We start from the raw sequence: 13,773 nt of genomic DNA, 5'->3' as shown, positions 1-13,773 counted from the left end.
GAGCCTTTTGATCAAATTTTGGCATTACCCTGTCATTCCGTCATTAGTAGAAAAAATTCACCAATATAACCAAATTTTCCCTTTTTTGTCATGCAGCCCTTAGCCCCCTGGACAAGGTAAGCTTAATAGTGAACCTGATACATAACACACAAGAGATATTAGTATTTTGTAAGAAAACTTTGATATACATGAATCTAACTTACAAAGCCCCATTTTGGATTTTTAATTTCTTCTTCAAACTTTGAGTATTCAATGCCGTCATAGAAGTATGCAAACAGTCTCCATAGTATGAGGAGAATGAGAGCCACGAGAAATACCGCTGCTGAGATACTGATGGCAAGGATCAGGACATTAGCTGGCTTGGGTGGACATGCTGTAACAGATATCAAACAATATCAGGTATCAGACAGACATAAATAAAATATCAGTCAACAGATGGATTCAATGAATTATCAGACAACTGACATTGATTAATTTATTGATTGTTAATTTGAGAAACATTATCAGACAACAGACAGACATGTTTTCAGTAGTCGACACTTTAGGAAACATTATCAGACAACAGACAGACATGTTTTCAGTAGTCGATACTTTAGGAAACATCATCAGACAACAGACAGACATGTATACAGTGAGAGCATGATCAGACAACAGACAGACATGTTTTCAGTCGTGGATACTTTAGGAAACATTATCGGACAACAGACAGACATGTACACAATGGGAATATGATCACACAACAAACAGACATGTATACAGTGGGAACATTATCAGACAACAGACAGACATGTTTTTAGTAGTCGATATTTTAGGAAACTTTATCAGACAACAGACAGACATGTATACAGTGAGAGCATGATCAGGCAACAGACAGACATGTATACAGTGGGGACATAATCAGATTACAAACAGATATGATTACAGTGGCAAACAGTATTGGACAACAGACAGACATGTATACTATAGGAAACATTATCAGACAACAGACAGACATGTTTACAGTAGGAAACATCAGACAACAGACAGACATGTATACTATTGGAAACATTATCAGACAACAGACAGACATGTTTACAGTAGGAAACATCAGACAACAGACAGACATGTATACAGTTGGAACATTATCAGACAACAGACAGCCATGTATATTAACTGGTGTATGTCTAGGTTTTAGAGAATAAATGTCATTTACTGACCTGAAGTATCTTTGACAAACACAACCTGTTCACTGTCCAGGTTGTGAAGAATAAACATATACAAACCTGTAGTATCTTTGACAAACACCACCCGTTCACCATCCAGATTATGAAGAATAAACGACATCAAACAGTTATCAGATCCTTTGAATTTACATGTCTGGGAATCATTTCTTCTCACAGCTGTAATATAAACCATTATCAGTGTTAACATGGCGTCGCATGGGGGATGATTTTGCATCACTTTTGCTTTACCTTATTTATGCATAAGTTTTGCAGAAATCATTGTGGCAGATTATGAACCCCATCTAAGACTTGTTCGGTCTATTTAAATGATAAATTGTTAACTAAATAACAAATGTTGTTTACTATAATAAACGGCCATATTTAATTCACTTCTTTCAGTTTTAATGTTATTTATACAGGCTGACTGTGATTATGTATAAGGATTAAATTATTTGCGGAAGGAGGTAATTTAGGGTTGGAGCAAGGTGGTCCAAATAATTTGGGTTGCTATTTTTAGACTGCTATAAATATAAATAATGCAGCATTTTCTATTCAGAAGCTGACAGCTGAACATGGTGGAACAAGGTTCGTACGGTCAAGGCCAGTTTATTTAATTCATATTAGTCTAGTTATATCATCGGAAGACAAAACATTTTTCATATATTTTTAGCCCACCACCATCCCCTACTTTCCTCCATTCCTTTTTTGAGTTTTTATCTCTTGTTTATTGTTCTTTCAAGGCCTGTTAAATTTGTCAGGCTTGGTTGATGAGATTTTTTCATTAGTTTCAATTTTACATCAAATGTGTATGTGAAGTATCCTTCCTCAACTTGTTCCAAGCATTTTTATGCTCATGTACTCGTCACATCCACTCTTTTATGTTTTTATACTTTCACACATACATTACCTAAGCTTGAGTTGTTGATTATGTTACTGGACTTGTACCACCAATAATTCACATTTTATGTTATCTTTCCTACCTAGGAGTATAGCATCCAGGTATGTCATGTACCTTTTATATGCTGGAAATCTTTCCTTCTTTAAGTTTTCATATATGATAATTTTGGAAGATGTTTGTTTTCTTAACTGGAACAGTACTATCTTATGTTTATGTATGATGTGGTGGCAGATTATGAACCCCATCTAAGACTTGTTCTGTCTATTTAAATGATAAATTGTTAACTAAATAACGAATGTTATTTATTATAATAAACAGCCATATTCAATTCACATCTTGTGTTCTAGTTGTTATTTCTATGACTGTCTTACTAGCTTGCCATAGTGGAGGTCCGGTATAAAAACCATTATCAGTGTTAAAGAATGGTCATGTTCTACAGAAACCCAGCTTCTCACAGCTGGAATATAAACCATTATCAGTGTTTAAAGAATGGTCATGTTCTACAGAAACCCAGCCTCTCACAGCTGGAATATAAACCAATGTCAGTTTTAAGAATGGTCATGTTCTACAGGTCAAAGGTCACAATGTAAGGCAGAGTGACCTACTTTGAGACTTTACACATTGCTTGACCAAGGTAAACCCATACCTCAAGTATGGAGTTCTAGTGACCATTAAGGTAGGAGATTAAGCCACGATAAGCTTTCATTTTGATATAGGTCAAGGGTCAAATTTTGTAGGTCAGAGTGAAACCTACATTTGATCCATGACACAATGCCTGACCATGATGAACTCATACCTCAAGTTTTAAGTTTAAAAGACTATTAGTGCAGAAGATAGAGCCTGGACAACTTCTATTTTTCTGCTGGTCAAAGGTCAAACTTTGTAGATCAGAGCGACCTCCTTTTGATACATGACACACTGCTACACTTACAGAAACCCATACTCAAAGTGTGATGTTCTAATGACAAGAAGTGTAGTCCAGACAAGGGACAGATGGACAAAAGGACAGATGAACACAATGCAAATTTATAGTCCCCTCCCCCAAGTACCTAATGGTTGATTAATAAACATTTACAACATGAATCGGTGTGGTCTAGGTCACTGACCAGTGTGACATGTTACTTACAGTCTAGGTCACTGACCAGTGTGACATGTTACTTACAGTCACTGACCAGTGTGACATGTTACTTACAGTCTAGGCCACTGACCAGTGTGACATGTAACTTACTGTCACTGACCAGTGTGACATGTTACTTACAGTCTGGGTCACTGACCAGTGTGACATGTAACTTACAGTCACTGACCAGTGTGACATGTTACTTACAGTCTAGGTCACTGACCAGTGTGACATGTTACTTACAGTCTAGGTCACTGACCAGTGTGACATGTTACTTACAGTCACTGACCAGTGTGACATGTTACTTACAGTCTAGGCCACTGACCAGTGTGACATGTTACTTACAGTCACTGACCAGTGTGACATGTTACTTACAGTCTAGGTCACTGACCAGTGTGACATGTTGGCAGTTTTGTTCACATTCCTCCTGAGACATGTCACCAGATTTTCCATCCTTCTTCAGTGTACACATGGCACAAGCTCTGTTTGATTCACAGAGGCCCTCAGTACAAGTCTTAAACATATCAAAACAATAGAATATTTTACTTATAAACCAAACATCATGACTCTCAGCTATGGTTAATCTGAAGAAGTTGTTTGAATGTTTTAACCAATCCGACTTTTGACCTCGTGTATGGGACAAGGTCATTTCTTTTCGCAAACCCTTTTGGACTTTATACCAGGAATCTACCAGCCCATTATCTGTTTCTAGAACTTTTTGCTGATGAGAAAATACTGTTTGAAGCTTAAATTCAGTTTAACCCCAATGACTTTGAATATTGGTTAAGGTTATTACTTTTTCGCAAACTCTGTTAGGATTATTCCAAGGAGCCTATCAGCAATATATCATGATTTGTTTTTACTTGATTTGGAGACCTCATTTTGAAATGGAACTTACCTGACACTGCTCACACATGACTCCACTATATGAAGAATTACAACGGCACTCTCCACATACACACTCACCATGGTCAGAGCAAACTGTCTGAAATGTTAAAAGAGGCAACAGCTCATAACATCATTGCTTTTATAGAACAAAATTACACTTATATCCAACAGCAGGGCTATAAGATAAATATAAATCTGAGGTTTTTAGGCTAAACGTATCCAGTACGTGTAGCCTATTGCGACGGCCTTTCAGACAAAATTTACCGATCCTGGCCTTCTCATTGGCTGAAATATCGAAAAGAGTTAGAGCCCTCTAGCGGCAATTTTCTGCATAAATAATGCCGCGATCTTTCAAATCGCTATTTTAAAAGCATCCAAAATTAGTTTATTTTTTTTAATAACAATACGATTACTATATATTTAAAAAAAGAAGCACAGTGTGGTTGAACTATTGATAAATTTTGAACAATATAATTTACGGAATTCTCGACATTACGTAAGCGTACAGAACAGTGTACCTGCGAGTTGATAAGCTAGTCTGGGGGCTTGGTTTGAATTATCAACTAACAGCACTGATAAACAAACAAAACTTACAAACAGAACATCAATTTTGTTTTAATCCTTGTCGTTGTGGCAAGATCGTCTTAATATATAACATCATTTTACCTCAGTAGACGTCACCGAATTGGACTGTTTGTCCCACACGCACACCCGCCGATATGACAATTATTTCAGGTTTTTCACACCCACCGCCATGACACATTTTCAAGTTTTTTGAAGATAAAAAGTTTGCGCTTCGTAGGCAAGGTACATTTGGTGCTCATGATTTATGAATAATATATTTTTAATACTGTATTGATCATGATGTTGACTTTGTTATAACCTATATTTTTTGTCTTTTAGTTTTATTTGATGAAGGTTGATTGTGCTGATTTCTCAAGGATTGTTAATGTGTATCAAAGTTCCTTGAAATGAAAATATTCCTTCAAACAAAGCGCGTATAAAAAAAACCCCAAAATATTCATGTTTATAATTATCAATTAACTAGAACGAAATATTTCCATAACATATTTATTCATTTAGCGTGTCATGGTGACATTATCTAATGCATTGGAGATCAAAAATAGCAGTAGCTATAGCGAAAATATTGTAAATTTTGTATATATATATGGAAGTCTGGTTTAATTTCAAAGAACTATGTCTTTATAGACATAATTACTGGAAGAAAACTCTAACCATGAAACTTCAAGGAAGATAGCCATGTAAATACATTTAATGTAATTACTTACCTCATACTCAATGTGCTTGTTACCTGTTAAGAACCGTTAATTATCCAATTAGCCAAGCCTTTCATGCTTGTTAAGTCAGGTACCCGAGTGAATTTGTTTACGTAAGGTAATTAAATATGTTAGGGTCACGATAATTGTGGTTTCCTATTTATCAATGGATCAAACCACAACTGTTTCATCGCGGTAACCAGTAATCAATTAATCTTTCTGTAGAATTTTTTTTTTAATCTGACCCCAAAAAAGTACCTGCGCACTATACCCGAGCGCGCACTATACCCGCAAATTTATGGTGCACTTTAATCTATCTGAAATGTTGTGTACACCTTATCTACTTTACTCAAGTACAAATATAATCATGATAAGTAAGGACTATTACTTTGCAATATATTCAAAATAAAGAAGTAGGTATAAAGTCCTTTCGATTTGTTTAAATCCTCATATTGATAGGAGAGTAATTGTAACATCTTGGGTATTTCAAAGGTTTTATTTAGTCAACTTCATCATAGAGCTATTTATCATTTGGCTTGTTGGCGATATATATATGGTTGTGTGTATTTTATTTTATTTTATTTTTTTTTACCTATTTTGATTTGTTCACATTATTGTTGTCAAATTTGAAATAAGAATTAAAGAAGATATAAAATCGCTTAAAATTAAGAAAAATAGCCTCTGGTTCTCTTATTTTAGTAATTTTTGAATTCCAAAGTGTAGGAGTATGGTGAAAGTAATATAGCTTTGCGGTTATTTGTGAACATTTTTCAATACGTTTAGCCTCTCAGTACTTTCAGTACTATGATTACCTTCTGTTAGGAAACTGAGAAATGGACCAGTCTGTGCTATTGAGACTGTGTCCATAGACAAGACACTTTACCTATACTTACAGCTGGTGGTAAATAGGGGACATATGTAGTCTTACCTCATTATACTCACAGATGGTGGTAGACAGGGGACATATGTAGACTTACCCCATTATACTCACAGATGGTAGTAGACAGGGGACTCCATTATACTCACAGCTTGTGGTAGACAGGGGACATATGTAGACTTACCTCATTACACTCACAGCTTGTGGTAGACAGGGGACATATGTAGACTTACCTCATTACACTCACAGCTGGTGGTAGACGGGGGACATATGTAGTCTTACCTCATTATACTCACAGATGGTGGTAGACAGGGGACCCCATTACACTCACAGATGGTGGTAGACAGGGGACATATGTAGACTTGCCCCATTATTCTCACAGATGGTGGTAGACAGGGGACTCCATTATACTCACAGCTTGTGGTAGACAGGGGACATGTGTAGTCTTACTCCATTATACTCACAGCTGGTGGTAGACAGGGGACTCCATTATACTCACAGCTGGTGTTAGACAGGGGACATATGTAGACTTACCCCATTTTACTCACAGATGGTGGTAGACAGGGGACTCCATTATACTCACAGCTGGTGGTAGACAGGGGACTCCATTATACTCACAGCTGGTGATAGACAGAGGACATATTCAGACTTACCCCATTATACTCACAGATGGTGGTAGACAGGGGACTCCATTATACTCACAACTGGTGGTAGACAGGGGACATGTGTAGTCTTACCCCATTATACTCACAGCTGGAGGTAGACAGGGGACCCCATTATACTCACAGATGGTAGTAGAGAGGAGACCCCATTATACTCACAGCTGGTGGTAGACAGGGGATCCCATTATACTCACAGCTGGTGGTAGACAGTTGACCCCATTATACTCACAGCTGGTGGTAGACAGGGAACCCCATTATACTCACAGCTGGTGGCAGACATAGGACATATTCAGACTTACCCCATTATACTCACAGATGGTGGTAGACAGGGAACTCCATTATACTCACAACTGGTGGTAGACAGGGGGCATGTGTAGTCTTACCCCATTATACTCACAGCTGGAGGTAGACAGGGGACCCCATTATACTCACAGATGGTAGTAGAGAGGAGACCCCATTATACTCACAGCTGGTGGTAGACAGGGAACCCCATTATACTCACAGCTGGTGGCAGACAGTTGACCCCATTATACTCACAGCTGGTGGTAGACAGGGGACTCCATTATACTCACAGCTGGTGTTAGACAGGGGACATATGTAGACTTACCCCATTTTACTCACAGATGGTGGTAGACAGGGGACTCCATTATACTCACAGCTGGTGGTAGACAGGGGACTCCATTATACTCACAGCTGGTGGTAGACAGAGGACATATTCAGACTTACCCCATTATACTCACAGATGGTGGTAGACAGGGGACTCCATTATACTCACAACTGGTGGTAGACAGGGGACATGTGTAGTCTTACCCCATTATACTCACAGCTGGAGGTAGACAGGGGACCCCATTATACTCACAGATGGTAGTAGGGAGGAGACCCCATTATACTCACAGCTTGTGGTAGACAGGGGATCCCATTATACTCACAGCTGGTGGTAGACAGTTGACCCCATTATACTCACAGCTGGTGGTAGACAGGGAACCCCATTATACTCACAGCTGGTGGCAGACATAGGACATATTCAGACTTACCCCATTATACTCACAGATGGTGGTAGACAGGGAACTCCATTATACTCACAACTGGTGGTAGACAGGGGGCATGTGTAGTCTTACCCCATTATACTCACAGCTGGAGGTAGACAGGGGACCCCATTATACTCACAGATGGTAGTAGAGAGGAGACCCCATTATACTCACAGCTGGTGGTAGACAGGGAACCCCATTATACTCACAGCTGGTGGCAGACAGTTGACCCCATTATACTCACAGCTGGTGGTAGACAGGGAACCCCATTATACTCACAGCTGGTGGTAGACAGGGAACCCCATTATACTCACAGCTGGTGGTAGACAGTTGACCCCATTATACTCACAGCTGGTGGTAGACAGTTGACCCCATTATACTCACAGCTGGTGGTAGACAGGGAACCCCATTATACTCACAGCTGGTGGCAGACAGTTGACCCCATTATACTCACAGTTGGTGGTACACAGGGAACCCCATTATACTCACAGCTGGTGGTAGACAGGGGACATGTGTAGACTTACCTCATTACACTCACAGTTGGTGTTAAACAGGGGACATGTGTAGTCTACCCCATTATACTCACAGCTGGTGGTAGACAGGGAACCCCATTATACTCACAGCTGGTGGTAGACAGGGGACCCCATTATACTCACAGCTGGTGGTAGACAGGGGACTCCATTATACTCACAGCTGGTGGTAGACAGAGGACATATTCAGACTTACCCCATTATACTCACAGATGGTGGTAGACAGGGGACTCCATTATACTCACAACTGGTGGTAGACAGGGGACATGTGTAGTCTTACTCCATTATACTCACAGCTGGTGGTAGACAGGGGCCTCCATTATACTCACAGCTGGTGTTAGACAGGGGACATATGTAGACTTACCCCATTATACTCACAGATGGTGGTAGACAGGGGACTCCATTATACTCACAGCTGGTGGTAGACAGGGGACTCCATTATACTCACAGCTGGTGGTAGACAGAGGACATATTCAGACTTACCCCATTATACTCACAGATGGTGGTAGACAGGGGACTCCATTATACTCACAACTGGTGGTAGACAGGGGACATGTGTAGTCTTACCCCATTATACTCACAGCTGGAGGTAGACAGGGGACCCCATTATACTCACAGATGGTAGTAGGGAGGAGACCCCATTATACTCACAGCTGGTGGTAGACAGGGGATCCCATTATACTCACAGCTGGTGGTAGACAGTTGACCCCATTATACTCACAGCTGGTGGTAGACAGGGAACCCCATTATACTCACAGCTGGTGGCAGACATAGGACATATTCAGACTTACCCCATTATACTCACAGATGGTGGTAGACAGGGAACTCCATTATACTCACAACTGGTGGTAGACAGGGGACATGTGTAGTCTTACCCCATTATACTCACAGCTGGAGGTAGACAGGGGACCCCATTATACTCACAGATGGTAGTAGAGAGGAGACCCCATTATACTCACAGCTGGTGGTAGACAGGGGATCCCATTATACTCACAGCTGGTGGTAGACAGTTGACCCCATTATACTCACAGCTGGTGGTAGACAGGGAACCCCATTATACTCACAGCTGGTGGCAGACAGTTGACCCCATTATACTCACAGCTGGTGGTAGACAGAGGACATATTCAGACTTACCCCATTATACTCACAGATGGTGGCAGACAGGGGACTCCATTATACTCACAACTGGTGGTAGACAGGGGACATGTGTAGTCTTACCCCATTATACTCACAGCTGGAGGTAGACAGGGGACCCCATTATACTCACAGATGGTAGTAGGGAGGAGACCCCATTATACTCACAGCTGGTGGTAGACAGGGGATCCCATTATACTCACAGCTGGTGGTAGACAGTTGACCCCATTATACTCACAGCTGGTGGTAGACAGGGAACCCCATTATACTCACAGCTGGTGGCAGACATAGGACATATTCAGACTTACCCCATTATACTCACAGATGGTGGTAGACAGGGAACTCCATTATACTCACAACTGGTGGCAGACAGGGGACATGTGTAGTCTTACCCCATTATACTCACAGCTGGAGGTAGACAGGGGACCCCATTATACTCACAGATGGTAGTAGAGAGGAGACCCCATTATACTCACAGCTGGTGGTAGACAGGGGATCCCATTATACTCACAGCTGGTGGTAGACAGTTGACCCCATTATACTCACAGCTGGTGGTAGACAGGGAACCCCATTATACTCACAGCTGGTGGCAGACAGTTGACCCCATTATACTCACAGCTGGTGGTAGACAGGGTACCCCATTATACTCACAGCTGGTGGTAGACAGGGAACCCCATTATACTCACAGCTGGTGGTAGACAGGGAACCCCATTATACTCACAGCTGGTGGTAGACAGTTGACCCCATTATACTCACAGAACCCCAGGGAACCCCATTATACTCACAGCTGGTGGTAGACAGGGAACCCCATTATACTCACAGCTGGTGGTAGACAGTTGACCCCATTATACTCACAGCTGGTGGTAGACAGTTGACCCCATTATACTCACAGCTGGTGGTAGACAGGGAACCCCATTATACTCACAGCTGGTGGCAGACAGTTGACCCCATTATACTCACAGTTGGTGGTACACAGGGAACCCCATTATACTCACAGCTGGTGGTAGACAGGGGACATGTGTAGACTTACCTCATTACACTCACAGTTGGTGTTAAACAGGGGACATGTGTAGTCTACCCCATTATACTCACAGCTGGTGGTAGACAGGGAACCCCATTATACTCACAGCTGGTGGTAGACAGGGGACCCCATTATACTCACAGCTGGTGGTAGACCGGGGACATGTGTAGACTTACCTCATTACACTCACAGTTGGTGTTAAACAGGGGACCCCATTATACTCACAGCTGGTGGTAGACAGGGAACCCCATTATACTCACAGCTGGTGGTAGACAGGGGACCCCATTATACTCACAGCTGGTGGTAGACAGGGGACATATGTAGACTTACCCCATTATACTCCCAGCTGGTGGTAGACTGGGGACATAAGTAGACTTACTTCATTATACTCACAGCTGGTGGTAGACTGGGGACATAAGTAGACTTACCCCATTATACTCACAGCTGGTGGTAGACAGGGTACAATCACACAGCTTCCCTGTAAACCCTTCATTACAGTGACATTCTTCACAATCACATTCACCATTACCTGAAAACAAACACAGTTAGGAATAAAAATGATTCCTTCAGTATTCTCAATTTATCATCAGTCTGATTATGGTGTTGGTATTTTGATGATGAATATTGATTATGTCTGTAGGTGTCTGTACAATATGTCTGTACATTATGTTTGTAGGTGTGTGTACATTATGTCTGTAAGTGTCTGTACATTATGTCTGTAGGTGTGTGTACATAATGTCTGTAGGTGTCTGTACATTATGTCTGTAGGTGTGTGTACATAATGTCTGTAGGTGTCTGTACATTATGTCTGTAGGTGTCTGTACAATATGTCTGTATGTGTCTGTAAATTATGTCTGTACATTATGTCTGTAGCTGCCTGTACATTTTGTCTGTAGGTGTCTGTACATTATGTCTGTAGGTGTCTGTACATTATGTCTGTAGTGTCTGTACATTATGTCTGTAGGTGTCTGTACATTATGTCTGTAGGTGTCTGTACATTATGTCTGTAGATGTCTGTACATTATGTCTGTAGGTGTCTGTACATTATGTCTGTACATTATGTCTGTAGGCGTCTGTACATTATGTCTGTAGGTGTCTGTACATTATGTCTGTACATTATGTCTGTAGGTGTCTGTACATTATGTCTGTAGGTGTGTGTACATTATGTCTGTAGGTGTCTGTACATTATGTCTGTACATTATGTCTGTAGGCGTCTGTACATTATGTCTGTAGGTGTCTGTACATTATGTCTGTAGGTGTCTGTACATTATGTCTGTAGGTGTCTGTACATTATGTCTGTAGGTGTCTGTACATTATGTCTGTACATTATGTCTGTAGGCGTCTGTACATTATGTCTGTAGGTGTCTGTACATTATGTCTGTAGGTGTCTGTACATTATGTCTGTAGGTGTCTGTACATTATGTCTGTAGGTGTCTGTACATTATGTCTGTATCTGTAGGTGTCTGTCTGTACCTGTCATTCTGTCTGTACATTATGTCTGTAGGTGTCTGTACATTATGTCTGTAGGCGTCTGTACATTATGTCTGTATGTGTCTGTACATTATGTCTGTATGTGTCTGTACATTATGTCTGTACATTATGTCTGTAGGTGTCTGTACATTATGTCTGTAGGTGTCTGTACATTATGTCTGTAGGTGTCTGTACAATATGTCTGTATGTGTCTGTAAATTATGTCTGTACATTATGTCTGTAGCTGCCTGTACATTTTGTCTGTAGGTGTCTGTACATTATGTCTGTAGGTGTCTGTACATTATATCTGTAGGTGTCTGTACATTGTGTCTGTACATTATGTCTGTAGGCATCTGTACATTATGTCTGTAGGTGTCTGTACATTATGTCTGTATATTATATCTGTACATTATGTCTGTAGATGTCTGTACATTATGTCTGTAGGTGTCTGTACATTATGTCTGTACATTATGTCTGTAGGCGTCTGTACATTATGTCTGTAGGTGTCTGTACATTATGTCTGTAGGTGTCTGTACATTATGTCTGTAGGTGTCTGTACATTATGTCTGTAGGTGTCTGTACATTATGTCTGTAGGTGTCTGTACATTATGTCTGTAGGTGTCTGTACATTATGTCTGTAGGTGTCTGTACATTATGTCTGTACATTATGTCTGTAGGTGTCTGTACATTATGTCTGTACATTATGTCTGTAGGTGTCTGTACATTATGTCTGTAGGTGTCTGTACATTATGTCTGTAGGTGTCTGTCTGCATTCTGTCTGTACATTATGTCTGTAGGTGTCTGTACATTATGTCTGTAGGTGTCTGTACATTATGTCTGTACATTATGTACATGTAGGCATCTGTACATTATGTCTGTAGGTGTCTGTACATTATGTCTGTAGGCGTCTGTACATTATGTCTGTAGGTGTCTGTACATTATGTCTGTAGCTGCCTGTACATTTTGTCTGTACATTATGTCTGTAGGCGTCTGTACATTATGTCTGTAGGTGTCTGTACATTATGTCTGTACATTATGTCTGTAGGTGTCTGTACATTATGTCTGTAGGTGTCTGTACATTATGTCTGTAGGTGTCTGTACATAATGTCTGTAGGTGTCTGTGCATTATGTCTGTAGGTGTCTGTACATGATGTCTGTAGGAGTGTGTACATTATGTCTGTATGTGTCTGTACATTATGTCTGTAGGCGTCTGTACATTATGTCTGAAGGTGTCTGTACATAATGTCTGTAGGTGTCTGTACATTGTGTCTGTACATTATGTCTGTAGGGATCTGTACATTATGTCTGTAGGTGTCTGTACATTATGTCTGAAGCTGTCTGTACATTATGTCTGTAGGTGTCTGTACATTATGTCTGTAGGTGTGTGTACATCTGTAGGTGTCATTATGTCTGTAGGTGTCTGTACATTATGTCTGTAGTGTCTGTACTGTACATTATGTCTGTAGGTGTCTGTACATTATGTCTGTAGGTGTCTGTACATTATGTCTGTAGGTGTCTGTACATTATGTCTGTAGGTGTCTGTACATTATGTCTGTAGGTGTCTGTACATTATGTCTGTACATTATGTCTGTAGGCGTCTGTACATTATGTCTGTAGGTGTCTGTACATAATGTCTGTAGGTGTCTGTGCATTATGTCTGTAGGTGTCT

The 13,773-nt window shown here is 40.6% G+C and overlaps 1 protein-coding gene across 1 annotated transcript in view; it reads right to left on the bottom strand.

Moving 5' to 3' along the window:
• LOC132550661 (integrin beta-6-like) overlaps nt 1–13,773 on the bottom strand; it is a 52,722-nt gene that overhangs the window by 3,214 nt on the left and 35,735 nt on the right. The window contains exons 17-21 of the mRNA XM_060214752.1: nt 11,063–11,163; nt 4,116–4,202; nt 3,593–3,731; nt 1,263–1,379; nt 204–373 (exon numbers count right to left, since the gene is read on the bottom strand). Of these exons, the coding sequence (XP_060070735.1) occupies nt 204–373; nt 1,263–1,379; nt 3,593–3,731; nt 4,116–4,202; nt 11,063–11,163 (614 nt within the window). The remainder of the gene's footprint in view (nt 1–203; nt 374–1,262; nt 1,380–3,592; nt 3,732–4,115; nt 4,203–11,062; nt 11,164–13,773) is intronic.

The sequence above is a fragment of the Ylistrum balloti genome, unplaced genomic scaffold, assembly GCF_031769215.1.
Source record: "Ylistrum balloti isolate Yb309-2 unplaced genomic scaffold, AGI_CSIRO_Ybal_v1 Utg370138, whole genome shotgun sequence".
Lineage (NCBI taxonomy): Eukaryota > Metazoa > Mollusca > Bivalvia > Pectinida > Pectinidae > Ylistrum > Ylistrum balloti.
Note: the sequence above shows the minus strand (reverse complement) of the source record. Positions and strands in the feature narration are given on the sequence as shown.